The sequence below is a fragment of the Salvelinus namaycush genome, chromosome 24 (genome assembly GCF_016432855.1).
Source record: "Salvelinus namaycush isolate Seneca chromosome 24, SaNama_1.0, whole genome shotgun sequence".
NCBI classification, from domain to species: Eukaryota; Metazoa; Chordata; class Actinopteri; order Salmoniformes; family Salmonidae; genus Salvelinus; species Salvelinus namaycush.
In genome coordinates, this window is record NC_052330.1 from 7,070,614 (window position 1) to 7,089,151 (window position 18,538).

The 18,538-nt window shown below is 42.0% G+C and overlaps 1 protein-coding gene across 1 annotated transcript in view; it reads left to right on the forward strand.

The window, feature by feature from the left end:
- Positions 1-833: 833 nt before the first annotated feature.
- mei4 (meiosis-specific, MEI4 homolog (S. cerevisiae)) overlaps positions 834-18,538 on the forward strand; it is a 52,027-nt gene continuing 34,322 nt past the window's right edge. The window contains exons 1-3 of the mRNA XM_038962576.1: positions 834-861; positions 1,715-1,966; positions 4,130-4,689. Of these exons, the coding sequence (XP_038818504.1) occupies positions 834-861; positions 1,715-1,966; positions 4,130-4,689 (840 nt within the window). The remainder of the gene's footprint in view (positions 862-1,714; positions 1,967-4,129; positions 4,690-18,538) is intronic.

Sequence of the window (18,538 nt, forward strand, 5' to 3'; positions counted from 1 at the left end):
GACTCTTAGAATGCATGACTTGGGCTTGACTTGAGTCTTGACCTGTTCGTTCTACTTGAGACTCGGGTCTTGTGACTTGCTTGTGACTCGAATAATAGTGATAGTAGTCCCACCTCTATAATTTCTCAAAGATGGTACCGATAGACTCATTATATATATCAGCTAACCATCCTTAAACCTAATAAGAATAAGGTGGTGTTTTTGGTGTAACAGTAACGTTATACCTTTATATTTGGTTATGTGTAACAGTAACGTTATACCTTTATGTTTGGTTATGTAGAATACCAATTAATCATTATGTGATCATCCGAGACATTGATTCAGCTTTGATCTAACTTTACTAAACGAGCACCATTGTGAGAAGTGGCGGGGTGCTATGGTAGCACTACACCCCCGCAGTCCGCTGAACCGAACAAGCAATTGAAGCGCCCATAGCCTACTCTTTTGCCTTAGACAAAATTTGGTGACGAAGAAACGTCACTGTTTTATGAAAATCTGGGAATATTTTGCCAAGGAAACATTTCTGGTTGGTCTTAAAACAGTTAGGAAAGGAGACTTTTAAAACGGGATTGAGTGAAGTAGCAGCAAATATGTTGAATGAGCATCTAATAAGGATGGAGAGCCTCACATGTTTGACTAATTTACCTTATATCTTTCAGTTTAATACGTCTATTTACTTACTTTTGTAGCTCTTCACCAAAAGCACGCTAGTTAGGCCCAACTGTCCTATCCAACCTTAACTAAAGGACTTGAGAAATATGATTGGTTGACGATAGGCCTATGACGTTACCCTACGTCTCGTCTTGCGCTGCACAGCATATCAGATCTCAACAATGATTGGAGATGCGTTTAACATCACCAGTAAGCTTACGCTACCACATCCTTGTGGTATATATTTTAATACGCGCAACGCGACTGCAAGAGGGGTCTGACTGAAATACGGGACAAATTATATAGATTTTTTCTAAATTAGTGGCGTTTGATTGTTCGGTTGCGGGACAAAGGGCCAAAATGCAGGACTGTCCCGCAAAACCCAGGACACATAGTCACACTTCAATTAATAAGTTGAAAGTACTGGATATGTTCAGTAAAACATATCGCAGGTTTGGTCAGTCTCATGCACACGCGCTTTCATATGATTGACAGCGATCATCATGCGCGAGAGGCTACCTACTGGTAACAATGGCCTAGTTAGCCACCGAAAGTGCTCGTTCAGGAAGGCATCATATCTGATATTTTCACAACACAACGAGAACAAGAGTAACTAGGGTTACTAGCCAAGTTAGCTAACTATATGAAGTTAGTAAAAATACCAATACCTTGGGGTAATCCGCCTCAGGTTTTTATGAACTCGGCTTGAATGATGGAGCGAAGTCCTGCTACCAATGGTAAAATTGCGTAGCTAACTTTGGCTAGCTAGCTTGTTAGTGTGATGTTGTGTTTGCCTGCTTGTTCGTTTTAACGCAAGGTGTGTTTACCATTCTCCAATGTTAGGCAGCCAATTATCGTGACATTGATGGGCTAGCTAGTTAAGCTACTTCTTGCAAACATTGGGCAGACGGTTAGCTGCTAACGTTAGCGCCAATATTGTCGAGGAAGATGGCTAATTGCGCATAGGCGGGAGTGTCTGGTGTTGAACGAGACTAGAAGATGCATAGCTAACGTTAGCTAGCTAAATGAACACAACAATATGATTGTTTTCCCTTGCTTTCAGGGACAGACACCGCGGAATGGGGTCTTAGAAAAGCTAAACTTGTCGTGGCCGTTGCCATAATAAAGAGTAAACCTCACGGGATAAGTGGTCGGAAGCATGCGGAACATTTGGCCAACAAGCTGAATAGCCAGACTGAGGACTGGAAGACCAAAGCCCAGAGGCTGCAGGAGGAAGTGCTCAGAATGCGTCAAAAGCTCCTTCTCTCCCAGATGCTCTCAAAGCCAAAGAACACCAGTGGAACAGAAGCTGGTGGTGGGTCTCATTCATCCTCTGCTAGTTTGTAACTAGCTAAGCCTCAGTCCTTTAAAGTGTGACTAATAGCATATACCCTATGCTAGATATTTAATTTAATAAAAATGTGTATTCTATTGGTCAATCACATGTGAATACAGTATACTCAGTAGGTCCATTGTATTTTAGGTCTGCTGGATAGGACCAGAGCAATGCATTTAGAATTAGATATATCTGTGCCTCTGGATAGGGCTACAGCAGTGTACTGTCAGTAAATAGCCTACCAGTTTTATTATTTTGTTCAATTGATTAACAGCAGGATTCATGCTCATTTAAATGTAGCATATTTTCAGTTAGTAAAGGACTGCTCAGCATGGATTGTAATTGGATTACAATGTCTACATGAGGAGTGGAGCCTAGTTTTCATACCTTAGCTATCAGCCGGGTGTAGTCGTGGCCAAACGTTTTGAGAATGACACATATTAATTTCCACAAAGTTTGCTGCTTCAGTGTCTTTAGATCTTTTTGTCAGATGTTACTATGGAATACTGAAGTATAATTACAAGCATTTCATAAGTGTCAAAGGCTTTTATTAACAATTACATGAAGTTGATGCAAAGAGTCAATATTTGCAGTGTTGACCCTTCTTTTTCAAGACCTCTGCATTCCACCCTGGCATGCTGTCAATTAATGGACCCAAAATATCAATGTTTTGTTCCCCGAGCCACTTAGTTATCACTTTTGCCTTATGGCAAGGTGCTCCATCATGCTGGAAAAGGCATTGTTCATCACCAAACTGTTCTTGGATGGTTGGGACCATTGTGTTGGTACCATTCTTTATTCATGGCTGTGTTCTTAGGCAAAATTGTGAGTGAGCCAACTCCCTTGGCTGAGAAGCAACCCCACACATGAATGGTCTCAGGATGCTTTACTGTTGGCATGACACAGGACTGATGGTAGCGCTCACCTTGTCTTCTCCGGACAAGCTTTTTTCCGGATGCCCCAAACAATCGGAAAGGGGATTCATCAGAGAAAATGACTTTAGCCCAGTCCTCAGCAGTCCAATCCCTGTACCTTTTGCAGAATATCAGTCTGTCCCTGATGTTTTTCCTGGAGAGAAGTGGCTTCTTTGCTGCCCTTCTTGACACCAGGCCATCCTCCAAAAGTCTTCGCCTCACTGTTCGTGCAGATGCACTCACACCTGCCTGCTGCCATTCCTGAGCAAGCTCTGTACTGGTGGTGCCCCGATCCCGCAGCTGAATCAACTTTAGGAAACGGTCCTGGCTCTTGCTGGACTTTCTTGGGCGCCCTGAAGCCTTCTTCACAACAATTGAACCGCTCTCCTTGAAGTTCTTGATGATCCGATAAATGGTTGATTTAGGTGCAATCTTACTGGCAGCAATATCCTTGCCTGTGAAGCCCTTTCTGTGCAAAGCAATGATGATGGCACGTGTTTCTTTGCAGGTAACCATGGTTGACAGAGGAAGAACAATGATTCCAAGCACCACCCTCCTTTTGAATCTTCCAGTCTGTTATTCAAACTCAATCAGCATGACAGAGTGATCTCCAGCTTTGTCCTCGTCAACACTCACACCTGTGTTAACGAGATAATCACTGACATGATGTCAGCTGGTCCTTTTGTGGCAGGGCTGAAATGCAGTGGAAATGTTTTTTGGAGATTAAGTTCATTTGTATGGCAAAGAGGGACTTTGCAATTAATTGCAATTTATCTGATCACTCTTCATAACATTCTGGAGTATATGCAAATTGCCATCATACAAACTGAGGCAGCAGATTTTGTGAAAGTTAATATTTGTGTCATTCTCAAAACTTTTGGCCACGACTGTATTATTGAACTGAAGGCCATTGTGGCCAATGAGCGTCTTGCTCATTAATGAAGTTGAGCATCATGGACACACAAGGTTGTTTTGGAAACAAGGCCCATTGATGTGCAAAACAAGTAAGAATTAGACCTATATGAAATTACACAAGGTGGTGGTGAATTACTTAAAAGGCGAGAGAAACATAATTGAATGGAGTTTAATGACAAAGCTAATTGTGTGAAAACTGAGGTTGTTTCAATTATAGGGCCTAATGCTTAATTCAGTGACACAGAGTATAATGAAGCTGACAATGAGATGTGCATAGTGATGAAGCTCATGTCCTACTTGGTGCAACCTGCAGGAGATGGCTTCATGGACCTGCTCTGTCAGGACTTGGTGAAAGATCCGCTCAACTCAGACATGGACTCCGGCTGTGGGATGGAGAACAACACAGAGACACTTCTGCCCACTCAAGACTCTGCAGAACCCAGTGCCCAGCCAGCCTTCCCACCTGTCACCACCACACCCCCCCAGATCCCATTCTCCAGCCTGTGTGAGGCAGACCCTCGTGGGAAGGCCATGCTGCTCCACATGCAGTTTCTCCAGAGCCTGTGTGGGCTGAACAGGGTGGAGTGGGAGGCAATGGGTGCGGAGGCTGGAGGGTTTAGCCTGGACAGGGACAAGGACAGGTCCGTGGTGGCAGACTCGGTGTGCCAGCTGCTGTCCTGTGTGGTGTCTGCTAGTAGGGATGACAGACCCCTGCCTCCACGCTCACTGCTCCTGCAGGCGTCCAGGGTGGCGGCCCAGGCAGTGGATCATTGGCTCTCCCACAGACAGCCCTCCCAGCTATTTGTGACAGGCATGGAAGATTCCCTGAAAGAGCTCACTGATGTTCTATTACGCAACGGCCAGCTCAACAGGGTAAGAGAACATAATGCATATCGTAGTGTATTAATGACAATATGTTTTACAGTATTATATTTGTGTAGGTGTTTAATACATACTTCCTTTAGTAGGTAACACCAGACATTAAATTCCAAAGCGAGAGGTTCTCAGTCCTAGTCTCACTTACATTTTGGATGATCATTGCATGGGTAAATGTAATATCAAGTTGACCGAAGATTGATGAGTTCAGTGGTTCTTAGTATGCAGTCCAGAATAACAGCCTGTATGTTTCATTACCCTCAGAAAGAAATGACAGTCATCAAAGTGGCATTGAGGTTTATAGATGATCATATCACCAGCTGACTGGTTTTCTGATTCACGCCCCTACCTTTAAGGTATCTGTGACCAACAGATGCATATCTGTATTCCCAGCCATGTGAAATCCATAGATTAGAGCCTAATTAAATTATTTCAATTGACTGATTTTCTTACATGAACTGTAACTCAGTAAAATCTTTGAAATTGTTGCATGTCGCATCTATATTTTTGTTCAGTGTAAATTGAAGACAGACACTTTTCTGTTTTAATGCACAGTAACATTAATATACACTTGAGACTGTAGGAGGAAGGAAATGAGAGCATGGAGAAACAAGTGAGATAAAATGGGGAACGCCACCACACCCACTGTTATGACTAATCATAAGATATGACTGGCAGCACCAATACTTATTAGCTTCTGAGGGGACAGACAATCACCTTAGTGTCAGCAGGCTTGAATAAAGGCTGTCACAGTTGAGTTGTGAAGGGCGTGTTGTCCCTTTCCGAATAAAGATTAATAGGTGGGAGGTTATATGTTGCTTTTAGGCCAATTGTTATTACAAATCTAGCCACAAGTCACTTTGGATTTCTTGAAAAACTGCTTGAAAGATTCTTACCTGGCGCTAAAGCATTATGGTGATTATGTTATACCAAACAACTTCCAGTAGTTGGACCATTGGTTGAGAGGCTGCTGAATCATAGTTATTTTGGTGACCAGATTATATGAATGGCCAGAAATGTGCATGTTAATCTCGACTGGAACCCAGAAACAAATCTGTCACCAGAGACTAATGTGTCATAACATTTACATTATCCCCAAATAGACTGTATGCTGTCCGTATAGGCTAGGTCAGGGATGGGCAACTTTGATGGGGGTGGGGGCCACAATTAATCTGAATTCATCACGAGGGGCTGTAGTTGTGCTGCCAACACGCCCTGACCGTGATTACTATAAGTTTAGATATATGGCCGCTAGACTAACAATCTACATTTTTTAGCTGATATGGGCTAGTTGAGTGACTCTCAGTGATTGACATAACAAGATAAAAACTGCTGATGCACAAATTTTGAAATTGCACCTTGTGTATTCTACTATTCTAACTCGCAACAGTAAATTGAGACCCGAACTGAGTAAAAAAAAGTAAGATATTTTGTATTCTTTTTTGGGGGGGGGGGGGGGGGATTGATCCGAGGGCGATCAAAAGTTGCCCATCCCAGGACTCGGTCATTGTGATGCGTGTAAATAATGTATAGATTGATTTCCATTGGGAGCTCTCAAACATGTCTGGCTAAAGTTCCGTTAGATATTTGCAAACGCTGTATCCCAAGTGCCACCCTACTCCTTTTTTAGTGCACTACTTTTGACCAGTGTCCACGATCAAAAGTAGTGCACTGTATAGGAAATAGAGTAGAATTTGTGACACCTAGCACGCTTTGGTCTCTGCCTCTTTAGCATGTCCTCAAGGTTACTGTTATTTAGAGGGACGGTAGATTGATGACCAGTCAGTCAAGAGGGAAACATATAAGCTAGAAGTCAGCTTAATGTCAGTCAAGGAGGAACAGTCACGGCTGCTCTAGTCTAGAGAGTACATCATGTTTTCCCAATTGTAATACAGTGTGTACAAAACCCTCACAGCCATGTTGCCTGCACCTGCCACCTGCTGCCAGTATTTCAAAGTGGAATAGCCTAAATCATTGCAATGGTTTCTGCATCACCAGTATTCACACAGTTTGAGGCAGTCTGGGACAGTTTATTCTCAAGTGCAAACTACTCAATAATGACCGTTGTTGAAAGGTTAGAGAAGTTATGATATCAAATTAATTGACATCAAGTTTCCTTATGAATATAATATATATGTATATATAGTTCCTTTAAAAAATAAATCAGTCAATTTGTCTCTGTTAATCAAATCAAAGTCTGAAAGTTTGGATAGGGATTTGTTTGTTTGTGGAAAACCCTCCTCACAAAGTCTCTGAGAAGAGTTTCCTTTCCATTGTGCACTAAGCTGGTGTTTGGCTGAGTGTTGGCAAAGTGTAATGCTTTGACAAATAGGATCAATGTTTGCTGTAAAATGTTTGCTATTATGACTATTAAAATACCATGTTCATAAAAAGACAAGGGAGGAAAGCTAACTTTGATTTATCTTAATATAGAGATCAATTGGCTGTGTCAAACTATCACAATTCTGAAATATTTTAAACTTGTCGGGTGCCCATGGGCATCAGCAACAGTGGTGCAGCATGGTTGAGTGGACCTGCAATTTAGGACTGCGTAATACATTGATTGTTAAGTCACTTATAATGAAAACAGGACAAACAAGTGCCCGCAGGGAACCAATTTTAGGAGGCTCTCAAACTCACTCCAAGCGGGTGTTCTCACTCCTTTGGTCCAATAGTTTCTGGTGTAAAATACAACAATAAGAAAGTCCGAACTAAAGTGGCTCGTTCGGAGGAGAGCACCATACAATAACGCTGTAACTCTCTTTCACATGGCCATTTACAGGACAGTGAATGATCCGGACCAGGACGAACCTGCAGCACTCTGTGCCTCTGTGTGTATGAATCACAGACTGCTGAAATTGGACTGTAGCTTTGGGACAGGAGGGCATGATGCAATGTCCTCTACTGCTGTGACTGGGACTAAGCTCCTCAGCCCTGTTCTGTCTGTAGGACTGTGGAATCAGCAGCAGAATAACAGAGGCTACATCCCAAATGGCACCGTGTTCCCTATAGCAGTGTTTCTTAATCCTGGTCTTGAGGACCCAAAGCGGTGCACATTTTTGTTTTTGCACTAGCACTAGCTGATTCAAACGATTAACTCCTCATCAAGCTTTGATGATTTGAATCAGGGGTGTAGTGCTAAGGCAAACACAGAAATGTGCACCCCATTGGGTCCTCAAGACCAGGATTAAGAAACACTGCTATAGGGAATATGGTTCTATTTGGGATGCAGTTTCTGTCATTCTGTTGCTGATTCCCCAGGACCAGGATTAAGAACTGCCCTATAGAATGCACTACGTTTGACCAGTGTCCTTAGGGTGCCTTTTGTGACTCACATCACTCCAGACATCCTTGATTGTGTTTGTAAAGAAAAACAATTCTATTCACCTCATGCCTGACTGATATTGCCGGTGAATAAAGTCATTAGCCAGGTAATTTCTACTCCGGCTGCCTGTATCAAGCCAAACAGCAGTCGGACTTTGGGTCATTTCCATGCAAATGAAGGCTGCTCACTGCTCAGAAGGCAGATCACTGACACAGCTTGAGTGACTGAGGAAGAGTAGGCTGTATGCCGTTTCAGCAGGAATAGCTGCTGCAGAGTATTCTTTTTTTGAGATGGAGGCATCGGAGATACCGAAGGAGTTTAAATGATTTCCAGCTCCATCCTGTAATTAGCGTAATAGGAGCTGTCTCCTCTGCTTTGGGATGACGGTGATGCTACTGGAGCTTATTGATGTCATTTGCATTTGTGGAAATAGGATCCATCAGTGATGTGACTTTATATTTTTAACCCTCATTTCATTCAAGTTGATTAATTTCAATTAAAAAGAAACTGTAAATTAAACCAGATCCCATCCTATTGCTGGCTCGAGCTGTGTTAGTTAATTCTGCTGAGTAACTAAATGTGGGTGTAATTTTTTTCTTCCTATTTCACACATGTGGAGTGTGTTAATGTGTTTACTATGTTATGAATTGGTGGTTTGGTTTATAACAACTAACAAAAGCATGAATGGTTATCAGCATCCTCAAGGAGGAATTCCTTAATTGAAAAATATGTTGTATTTTTATTCCTGTTCTAAACTCTGCTTCTTTAGGCCTCCTGGGAATCTGCCTGCAATTTTCTATTAGGCTTAAATCTCTATCTTGACTTCAAATGCACGCTTCATTCCCTAGCAATGTGAAAAGAGATGAACTGTTACCATCAAGATGATGATGATGAAATACGCTAGAGAGGCCTCTCTCAATAGCTGACATACTGTCAAATAATTTGGACTGGGTATTTCATCTGGAGACGTGAAATAGGTAGGCGATATCATTTACACCGACTGCAGCCCTCAACCTTGGTGATGATGGTAATACCATAGAAGACAGGTCTAGATGGAGATTCTATGGTTAATGCTGAGGCCCTTATGTCTGAATCTTTACCTGGCCCTGTCTGTAATGGCTTCACAGCTGTCTAGGGACCAGTCTACTCTAGTCATGAAGGTGACACGCCTAGATGAAATGGAATATCGTGACTCCTCAGAGGCACCAGTCAAATGTCACTCTCATAGCGTAAAATGCTCAAGACTATAAGGTGATATTATTTCATGACAGTATTTTATTTCAACTGAGAATAGCACAAAGTTTAGTTTTCTGTCTGGTCACATAGTAGTCTCACTTATTATCATGACTCCCTTTTCTCTTAGGGTGCTCAGTTATTACCTGTATCTTATGTGAAGGCGTTGCGATATCGAAAAACCTTAGGCCTATAGTCTGAAATCTGAATACATCTTGTGTTCACGGTAGCCTATTGCATAGCATAGCCCTGCATACGGTGCAGAGATGATATTATAGTACAACCGTTCTCGTACGCTGTTCAAAACAAATTGCCAGTAGCCTAGCTATACACTGAGTGTATTCCATGACATAGACTGACCAGGTGAATCCAGGTGAAAACTATGATCCCTTATTTATGTCACCTGTTAAGTCCACTTCAATCGGCGTAGATGAAGGGGAGGAGACCGGTTAAGGAAGGATTTTTAAGCCTTGAGGCAATTGAGACATGGATTGTGTACACTACCGGTCAAAAGATTTAGAACACCTACTCATTCAAGGCTTTTTCTTTATTTTTACTATTTTCTACATTGTAGAATAATAGTGAAGACATCAAAACTATGAAATAACACATGGAATCATGTAGTAATCAAAAAAGGGTTAAACAAATAAAATATTTTATATTTGAGATTCTTCAAATAGCCACCCTTTGTCTTGATAGCTTTGCACACTCTTAGAATTCTCTCAACCAGCTTCACCTGGAATGCTTTTTCAACATTCAACAGTCTTGAAGTAGTTCCCACATATGCTGAGTACTTGTTGGCTTCTTTTCCTTCACTCTGCGGTCCGACTCATCCCAAACCATCTCAGTTTGGTTGAGGTCCGGGGATTGTAGAGGCTAGGTCATCTGATGCAGCCCTCCATCACTCTCCTTCTTGGTCAAATAGCCCTTACACAGCCGCCTGGAGGTGTGTTGGGTCATTGTCCTGTTTAAAAACAAATGATAGTGTCACTAAGCCCAAACCAGATGTATTGCGTATCGCTGCAGAATACTGTGGTAGCTATGCTGGTTAAGTGTGCCTTGAATTCTAAATACATCACAGACAGTGTCACCAGCAAAGCACCCCCACACCATAACACCTCCTCCTCCATGCTTTACGGTGGGAAATATACAAGCGGAGATCACCCGTTCACCCACACCGCTTTTCACAGACACGGCGGTTGGAACCAAATATCGCCAATTTGGACTCCAGACCAAAGGACACATTTCCACCGGTCTAATGTCCATTGCTCATATTTCTTGTCCCAAGCAAGTCTCTTCTTCTTATTGGTGTACTTTAGTTGTGGTTTCTTGCAGCAATTCAACCATGAAGGCCTGATTCACACAGTCTCCTCGGAACAGTTGACGTTGAGGTGTGTCTGTTACTTGAACTCTGAAGCATTTATTTGGGCTGCAATTTCTGAGGCTGGTAACTAATGAACTTATCCTCTGCAGCAGAGGTAACTCTGGTTCTTCCTTTCCTGTGGCGGTCCTCATGAGCGCCAGTTTCATCATAGCGCTTGATGGTTTTTGCGACTGCACTTGAAGAAACTTTCAAAGTTCTTGAAATGTTCCGTATTGACAGCCTTTCATGTCTTAAACTAATAATGGACTGTCGTTTCTCTTTGCTTATTTGAGCTGTTCTTGCCATAATATGGACTTGGTCTTTTACCAAAGAGGGCTATCTTCTGTATACCCCCTACCTTGTCACAACACAACTGACTGGCTCAAACGCATTACGAAGGGAAGAAATTCCACAAATTTACTTTTAAGGCACACCTGTTAATTGAAATGCATTCCAGGTGACTACCCCATGAAGCTGGTTGAGGGAATGCCAAGAGTGTGCAAAGTTGTCATCTAGGCAAAGGGTGGCTATTTGAAGAATCTCAAATATAAAATATATTTTGATTTGTTTAAGAGTTTTTTGGTTACTACATGATTCCATATGTGTTATTTCATAGTTTTGATGTCTTTCCTATTATTCTACAATGTAGAAAATAGTAAAAATAAAGAAAAACCCTGGAATGAGTAGGTGTTCTAAAACTTTTGACCGGTAGTGTATGTGTGCCATTCAGAGGGTAAATGGGCAAGACAAAATATTTAAGTACCTTTGAATGGGATATAGTAGTAGGTGCCATGTACACCGATTTGAGTGTGTCAAGAACTGCAACGCTGCTGGGTTTTTCATGTTCAACAGTTTCCTGTGTGAATAAAGAATATCCACCCACCACCCAAAGGACATCCAGCCAACTTGACACAACTGTGGGAAGCATTGGAGTCAACATGGCCCAGCATCCCTGTGGAACACTTTCGAGACCTTGTAGTCCATTGATCAGATTTATTTTTTGAATTGTACTTTACTTATCTATTTGTTAATATTTAAGCATAGGTTTACAGTACAGCAATTCATCATAGAGGTAGTGGAAACATTATCTGCATCATCATCATCATTATTGTTGTCCAGCTCCCCTATCCATTCCCCAACTACCTTGAGTCAGTATGTGTGACAGCAGCATGGCCTGGGTAGCTGCATGTCCAGCCCCCATACCCTTTCCCACCACTGCGGAGTGAGTGTCAGCACTATATGTCTGCTATGTGGAGTCAACTAGTATAATTAGTGTTTGTGAAGCAAATATGATGGTTATTATTAAGGTTCTGCTCTTCTGAGATACAAACAAATATACAACAAACCCAAAAAATATACAACTAAACAACTAAAAGAAATTAAAAAAATTAAAAGCACATTTTTTGTCCATTAAAATAACTTCAAATGGATAAGAAATACAGTGTAGACATTGTTAATGTTGTAAATGACTATTGTAGCTGGAAACGGCAGATTTTTTATGGAATATCTACATAGGCGTAGAGGCCCATTATCAGCAACCATCACTCCTGTGTTCCAATGGCATGTTGTGTTAGCTAATCCAAGTTTATAATTTTAAAAGTGTAATTGATCATTAGAAAACCATTTTGCAATTATGTTAGCACAGCTGAAAACTGTTGTTCTGATTAAAGAAGCAATAAAACTGGCCTTCTTTAGACTAGTTGAGTATCAGGAGCATCAGCATTTGTGGGTTCGATTACAGGCTCAAAATGGCTAGAAACAAAGAACTTTCTTCAGAAACTCGTCAGTCTATTCTTGTTCTGAGAAATGACAGCTATTCCATGCGAAAAAATTGCCAAGAAACTGAAAAGATTGTACAACGCTGTGTACTACTCCTTTCACAGAACAGCGCAAACTGGCCCTAACCAGAATAGAACGAGTGGGAGGCCCTGGTGCACAACTGAGCAAGAGGACAAGTACATTAGTGTCTAGTTTGAGAAACAGATGCCTCACAAGTCCTCAGCTGGCAGCTTCATTAAATAGTACCTGCAAAACATCAGTCTCAACGTCAACAGTGAAGAGGCGACTCCGGGATGCTGGCCTTCTAGGCAGAGTTGTAAAGAAAAAGCCATATCTCAGACTGGCCAATAAAAAGAAAAGATTAAGATGGGCAAACGAACACAGACACTGGAAAGAGGAAGATTGGGAAAAAGTGTTATGGACAGACAAATCTAAGTTTGAGGTGTTCGGATCACAAAGAAGAACATTCGTGAGATGCAGGAAAAAAATGAAAAGAAGCTGGAGGAGTGCTTGACGCCATCTGTCAAGCATGGTGGAAGAAATGTGATTGGCTAGGGATGCCTTTGGTGGTGGTAAAGTGGGAGATTTGTACAGGATAAAAGGGATCTTGAAGAAGGAAGGCTCCCTCCATTTTGCAACGCCATGCCATACCCTGTGGACAGCGCTTAATTGGAGGGAATTTCCTCCAACACACAGGACAATGACCCAAAGCACAGCTCCAAACCATACAATAACTATTTAGGGAAGAAGCAGTCAGCTGGTATTCTGTCTATAATGGAGTGGCCAGCAGTCACCGGATCTCAACACTATTGAGCTGTTGTGGGAGCAGCTTGACCGTGTGGTACGTAAGAAGTGCCCATGAAACCAATTCAACTTGTGGGAGGTGCTTCAGGAAGCATGGGGTGAAATCTCTTCAGATTACCTCAACAAATTGACAACTAGGTTAGCCTAGAGGTTCGAGCGTTGGGCCAGTAACCGAAAGGTTGCTGGATCAACTCCCCGAGCTGACAAGGTAAAAGTCTGTTGTTCTGCCCCTGAGCAAGGCAGTTAACCCACTATTCCCTGGGAGCTGAAGACGTGGAATTTGATTTAAGGCAGCCCCCCGTATCTCTCTGATTCAAGTGTCATGCTCTACCAACTGAGCTAGACGGGACTCTTTTTTAATAATAAAAGGTGCAGATAAATGTCCATTTACTCTGACTCTAGCGTGGGGGGTTGAATAACAGATTTGGACCAATCTAATGAACTTGGGACCAAATACAAATTCATGCAGCATTTTAAACAGATAAGGCCATGATACCCAATCAAAGGCCTTCTGTGCATTCAGGGCCAGTGCCATATTTTCCCTATCCTTAGTCTGGGCAGATGATGTTACATTTAGGCATCTTCTCATATTATCCGACAGTTGACGGCCAGCATTGATCGGACATAAAAGACAAATGTACAAACAAATGAGAGACCGAACAAACGGGTCCATTTGACAATTTCAGTGCTTTGTTGTCTTGTCTAATTTAGCCCATTCCTCATCTTCCTGCCATCATTCCCACAGCCTCCCGCCCTGATCTTACGTACTAATATAGAGCTAGCTAGCAGTGATGATGCAACTGGCTGTGGTGAACCCTGCAATCTTGTTTATTCTCTGAGCTAGCCTTATGCTACACCATGTCTTTCAAAACATCTAATCCATAACCAAAACCCCATCCATAACCCCACCCCTATCCATAACCCCGCCCTCCTGTCTAACTGTACTCTGACTCAAACTGTTACATGTAGCCGACTGACACAAGTATATCCACCCAACCCACAGGCGTTAAGGTCTTTATAACCCCATCATTCAGCACAGTGGTCAGGGTGAGTGAAAGAGTATGCGTGACGTTGTTGCTGTGTCCTGTGTTAACGTGTGTCTCTCTGGCCACCATCATATCAGGACAGGTGTCTATAACCCTGTGTGGTTCAGCACAGTGGTCAGGTTGAGTGTTAGTGTTACAGTATGGGGGGTGGTGGTATGCATGTTAGTGTGTCCTGTGACCCTCTGGCCCCCATTAGTTTAGATGTTTATTATGGATCAGGTTACTGTATCCTGTGTTAACGTCTCCTTTAGCCTCCCATCACTATAGGTCTATAAAGCCCAATGTCGAGTGTAGGGTTGACCCCAATTAGTTGACTGGTCGATTGTTTGGTCGATAGGCTGTTGGTGGACCAAGATTTTTTTAGTCGAGCAGTGGCATGTATATACAGTACCAGTCAAAAGTTTGGACACACCTACTCATTCAAGGGTTTTTCTTTATTTGTACTATTTATACATTGTAGAATAATAGGGAAGACATCAAAACTATGAAATAACACATATGGAATCATGTAGTAATCAAAAAACTGTTCAACAATTTGAGATTCTAAGTTAGCCACCCTTTGCCTTGATGACAGCTTTGCACACTCTTGGCATTCTCTCAACCAGCTTCATGGGGTAGTCACCTGGAATGCATTTCAATTAACAGGGGTGCCTTGTTAAAAGTTAATTTGTGGAATTTCTTTCCTTCTTAGTGTGTTTGAGCCAATCAGTTGTGTTGTGACAAGGTAGTGATGGTATACAGAAGATAGCCCTATTTGGTAAAAGACCAAGTCCATATTATGGCAAAAAAAAGCTCAAATAAGCAAAGAGAAACGACAGTCCATCATTACTTTAAGACAATCCGGAAAATGTCAAGAACTTTGAAAGTTTCTTCAAGTGCAGTCGCAAAAACCATCAAGCGCTATGATGAAACTGGCTCTCATGAGGACCGCCACAGGAAAGGAAGACCCAGAGTTACCTCTGCTGCAGAGGATATGTTCATTAGAGTTACCAGCCTCAGAAATTGCAGTGCAAATAAATGCTTCACAGAGTTCAAGTGACAGACACATCAACATCAATGGTTGAGGAGACTGCGCGAATCATGCCTTCATGGTCGAATTGCTGCAATGAAACCACTACTAAAGGACACCAATAAGAAGAGACTTGCTTGGGCCAAGAAACACAAGCAATGGACATTAGACCGGTGGAAATCTGTCCTTTTGGTCTGAGTCCAAATTTGAGATGTTTTTCTGCAGCAATACGCCATCCCATCTGGTTTGGGCTTAGTGGGACTATCATTTGTTTTTCAACAGGACAATGACCCAACACACCTCCAGGCTGTGTAAGGGCTATTTGACCAAGAAGGAGAGTGATGGAGTGCTGCATCAGATGACCTGGCCTCCACAATCACCTGACCTCAACCCAATGGTTTGGAATGAGTTGGACTGCAGAGTGAAGGAAAAGCAGCCAACAAGTGCTCAACATGTGGGAACTCCTTCAAGGCTGTTGGAAAATCATTCCTCATGAAGCTGGTTGAGAGAATGCCAAGAGTGTGCAAAGCTGTCATCAAGGCAAAGGGTGGCTACTTTGAAGAATCTAAAATATATTTTGATTTGTTTAACACTTTCGGTTATTACATGATTGCGTGTGTTATTTCATAGTTGATGTCTTCACTATTATTCTACAATGTAGAATATATATACATACATACAGTTGAAGTCAGAAGTTTACATACACTTATGTTGGAGTCATTAAAACTTGTTTTTCAACCACTCCACAAATTTCTTGTAAGCAAACTATAGTTTTGGCAAGTCGGTTAGGACATCTACTTTGTGCATGACACAAGTAATTTATCAAACTATTTTTTACAGACAGATTATTTCACTTATAATTCACTGTATCACAATTCCAGTGGGTCAGAAGTTTACATACATTCAGTTGACTGTCCCTTTAAACCTGCTTGAAAAATTCCAGAAAATGATGTCATGGCTTTAGAAGCTTCTGATAGGCTAATTGACATAATTTTAGTAAATTGGAGGTGTACCTGTGGATGTATTTCAAGGCCTACCTTCAAACTCAGTGCCTCTTTGCTTGACATCATGGGAAAAGAAATCAGCCAAGAAAAATTGTAGACCTCCACAAGTCTGGTTCATCCTTGGGAGCAATTTCCAAATGCCTGACGTTCATCTGTACAAACAATCGTACGCAAGTATAAACACCATGGGACCATGCAGCCGTCACACTGCTCAGGAAGACGACGCGTTCTGTCTCCTAGAGATGAACGTACCTTGGTGCGAAAAGTGCAAATCAATCCCAGAACAACAGCAAAGGACCTTGTGAAGATGCTGGAGGAAACAGGTACAAAAGTATCTATATCCACAGTCAAACGAGTCCTATATCGACATAACTTGAAAGGCCTCTCAGCAAGGACGAAGCCACTGCTCCAAAACCGCCATAGAAAAGCCAGACTACAGTTTGCAACTGCACATGGGGACAAAGATCGTACTTTTTTGAGAAATGTCCTCTGGTCTGATGAAACAATAATAGAACTGTTTGGCCTAAATGACCATCGTTATGTTTGGAGGATAAAGGGGGAGGCTTGCAAGCCGAAGAACACCATCCCAACCGTGAAGCACAAGGGGTTGCAGCATCGTGTTGTGTGGGTGCTTTGCTGCAGGAGGGACTGGTGCACTATACAAAATAGATGGCATCATGAGGTAGAACAATTATGTGGATATATTGAAGCAACATCTCAAGACATCAGCCAGGAAGTTAAAGCTTGGTCGCAAATGGGTCTTCCAAATGGACAATGACCCCAAGCATAGTACCAAAGTTGTGGCTAAATGGCTTAAGGACAACAAAGTCCAGATATTGGAGTGGCCATCACAAAGCCCTGACCTCAATCCTATAGAACATTTGTGGGCAGAACTGAAAAAGCGTGTGCAAGCAAGGAGACCTACAAACCTGACTCAGTTACACCAGCTCTGTCAGGATTAATGGGCCAAAATTCACCCAACTTATTGTGGGAAGCTTGTGGAAGGCTACCTGAAATGTTTGACCCAAGTGAATCAATTTAAAGGCAATGCAACCAAATACTAATTGAGTAACTGACTGACTCACTGGGAATGTGATGAAAGAAATAAAAGCTCAAATAAATCATTCTCTCAACTATTATTCTGACATTTCACATTCTTAAAATAAAGTGGTGATCCTAACTGACATAAGACAGGTAATTTTTACTAGGATTAAATACTGTATATGCGCCCATCTCTGTGAACTATTCTATTGCGGAGGCCTAGACTAAAAGACAATATATGCTTGATACGAAAATGTGGTGGAGGGTGTGAGGCAAATGCAGAACCTCCGTACCGCATCGCCATTCGCCTCCCAAATGTTGTAACAATGCGGAGGGCTCTGTATAGCACCGCATTGACATGATTTGTTGACGGGAGGTGGGGGCGGTACATCCTGTATAAACACAAACTCACTTTCTTCACAGCTCTGACCTGTTCTGCGACGCTCAAGAAGTATGAATGCCCTGATTTCTGCTGATTCTGTATCACCGTAAATTCGGCATGGCCGATGCAGACATTGGATTGACCATGCAGCGCCCAGATGCACAATGCTCTCCAGGAATGCGCTCTCTCCCGCCAATTTATGCACATTCATTGTTTCTTAACTTCATTGTGTGAATCATTCGCATTTGGTTGTTAGTGTCTATCAATTCCCCCATTACATATATCACCAGTCGTACATTTACCGTTAATTCCTATAATTTCTAATCTACAATGTTTGTTTGGTTATGGTCATTTCTGTTAATGTATTCAATATATTATTATTCCAGTCTTAAGGTTCTCATTGTCGGAGTAGACACATTGTTTGCATAGCGCTCAATCTATGCTACTCTTGTGAGAAACAAGTTTTGGTTTATTTCATTCCATTTAGAGTTTTGTCAATTCAATTTAGTAATTGACAGAAGCGCTCCAAACAAAAGACAATGTTGAGTAAGGACGCGCACCTGATTACGCGTAGAAGTATATAGGCCTAGAGGCTACCTGGCCTGCACGCAAATGTAGGCATATAAATGTGCCCATTTAGGGATCTGAAAGTATTTCTGATTGGCTTAACGCACCACCACTAATGAGCTGTGGAGCTTCTCAAGGTAATGTTTTCTTCACCTCAAACAGCAAGCAAACAAAGTCTGTTTTTACATCCATTGACAATGAAAATACTTCCTCATGTAGGCTATTTTAAAAAATCTTTCCAGCTCTCTCCCTTTCGATAACCACTCAGCGTGAAAGGGATAAAAAGTAATGCT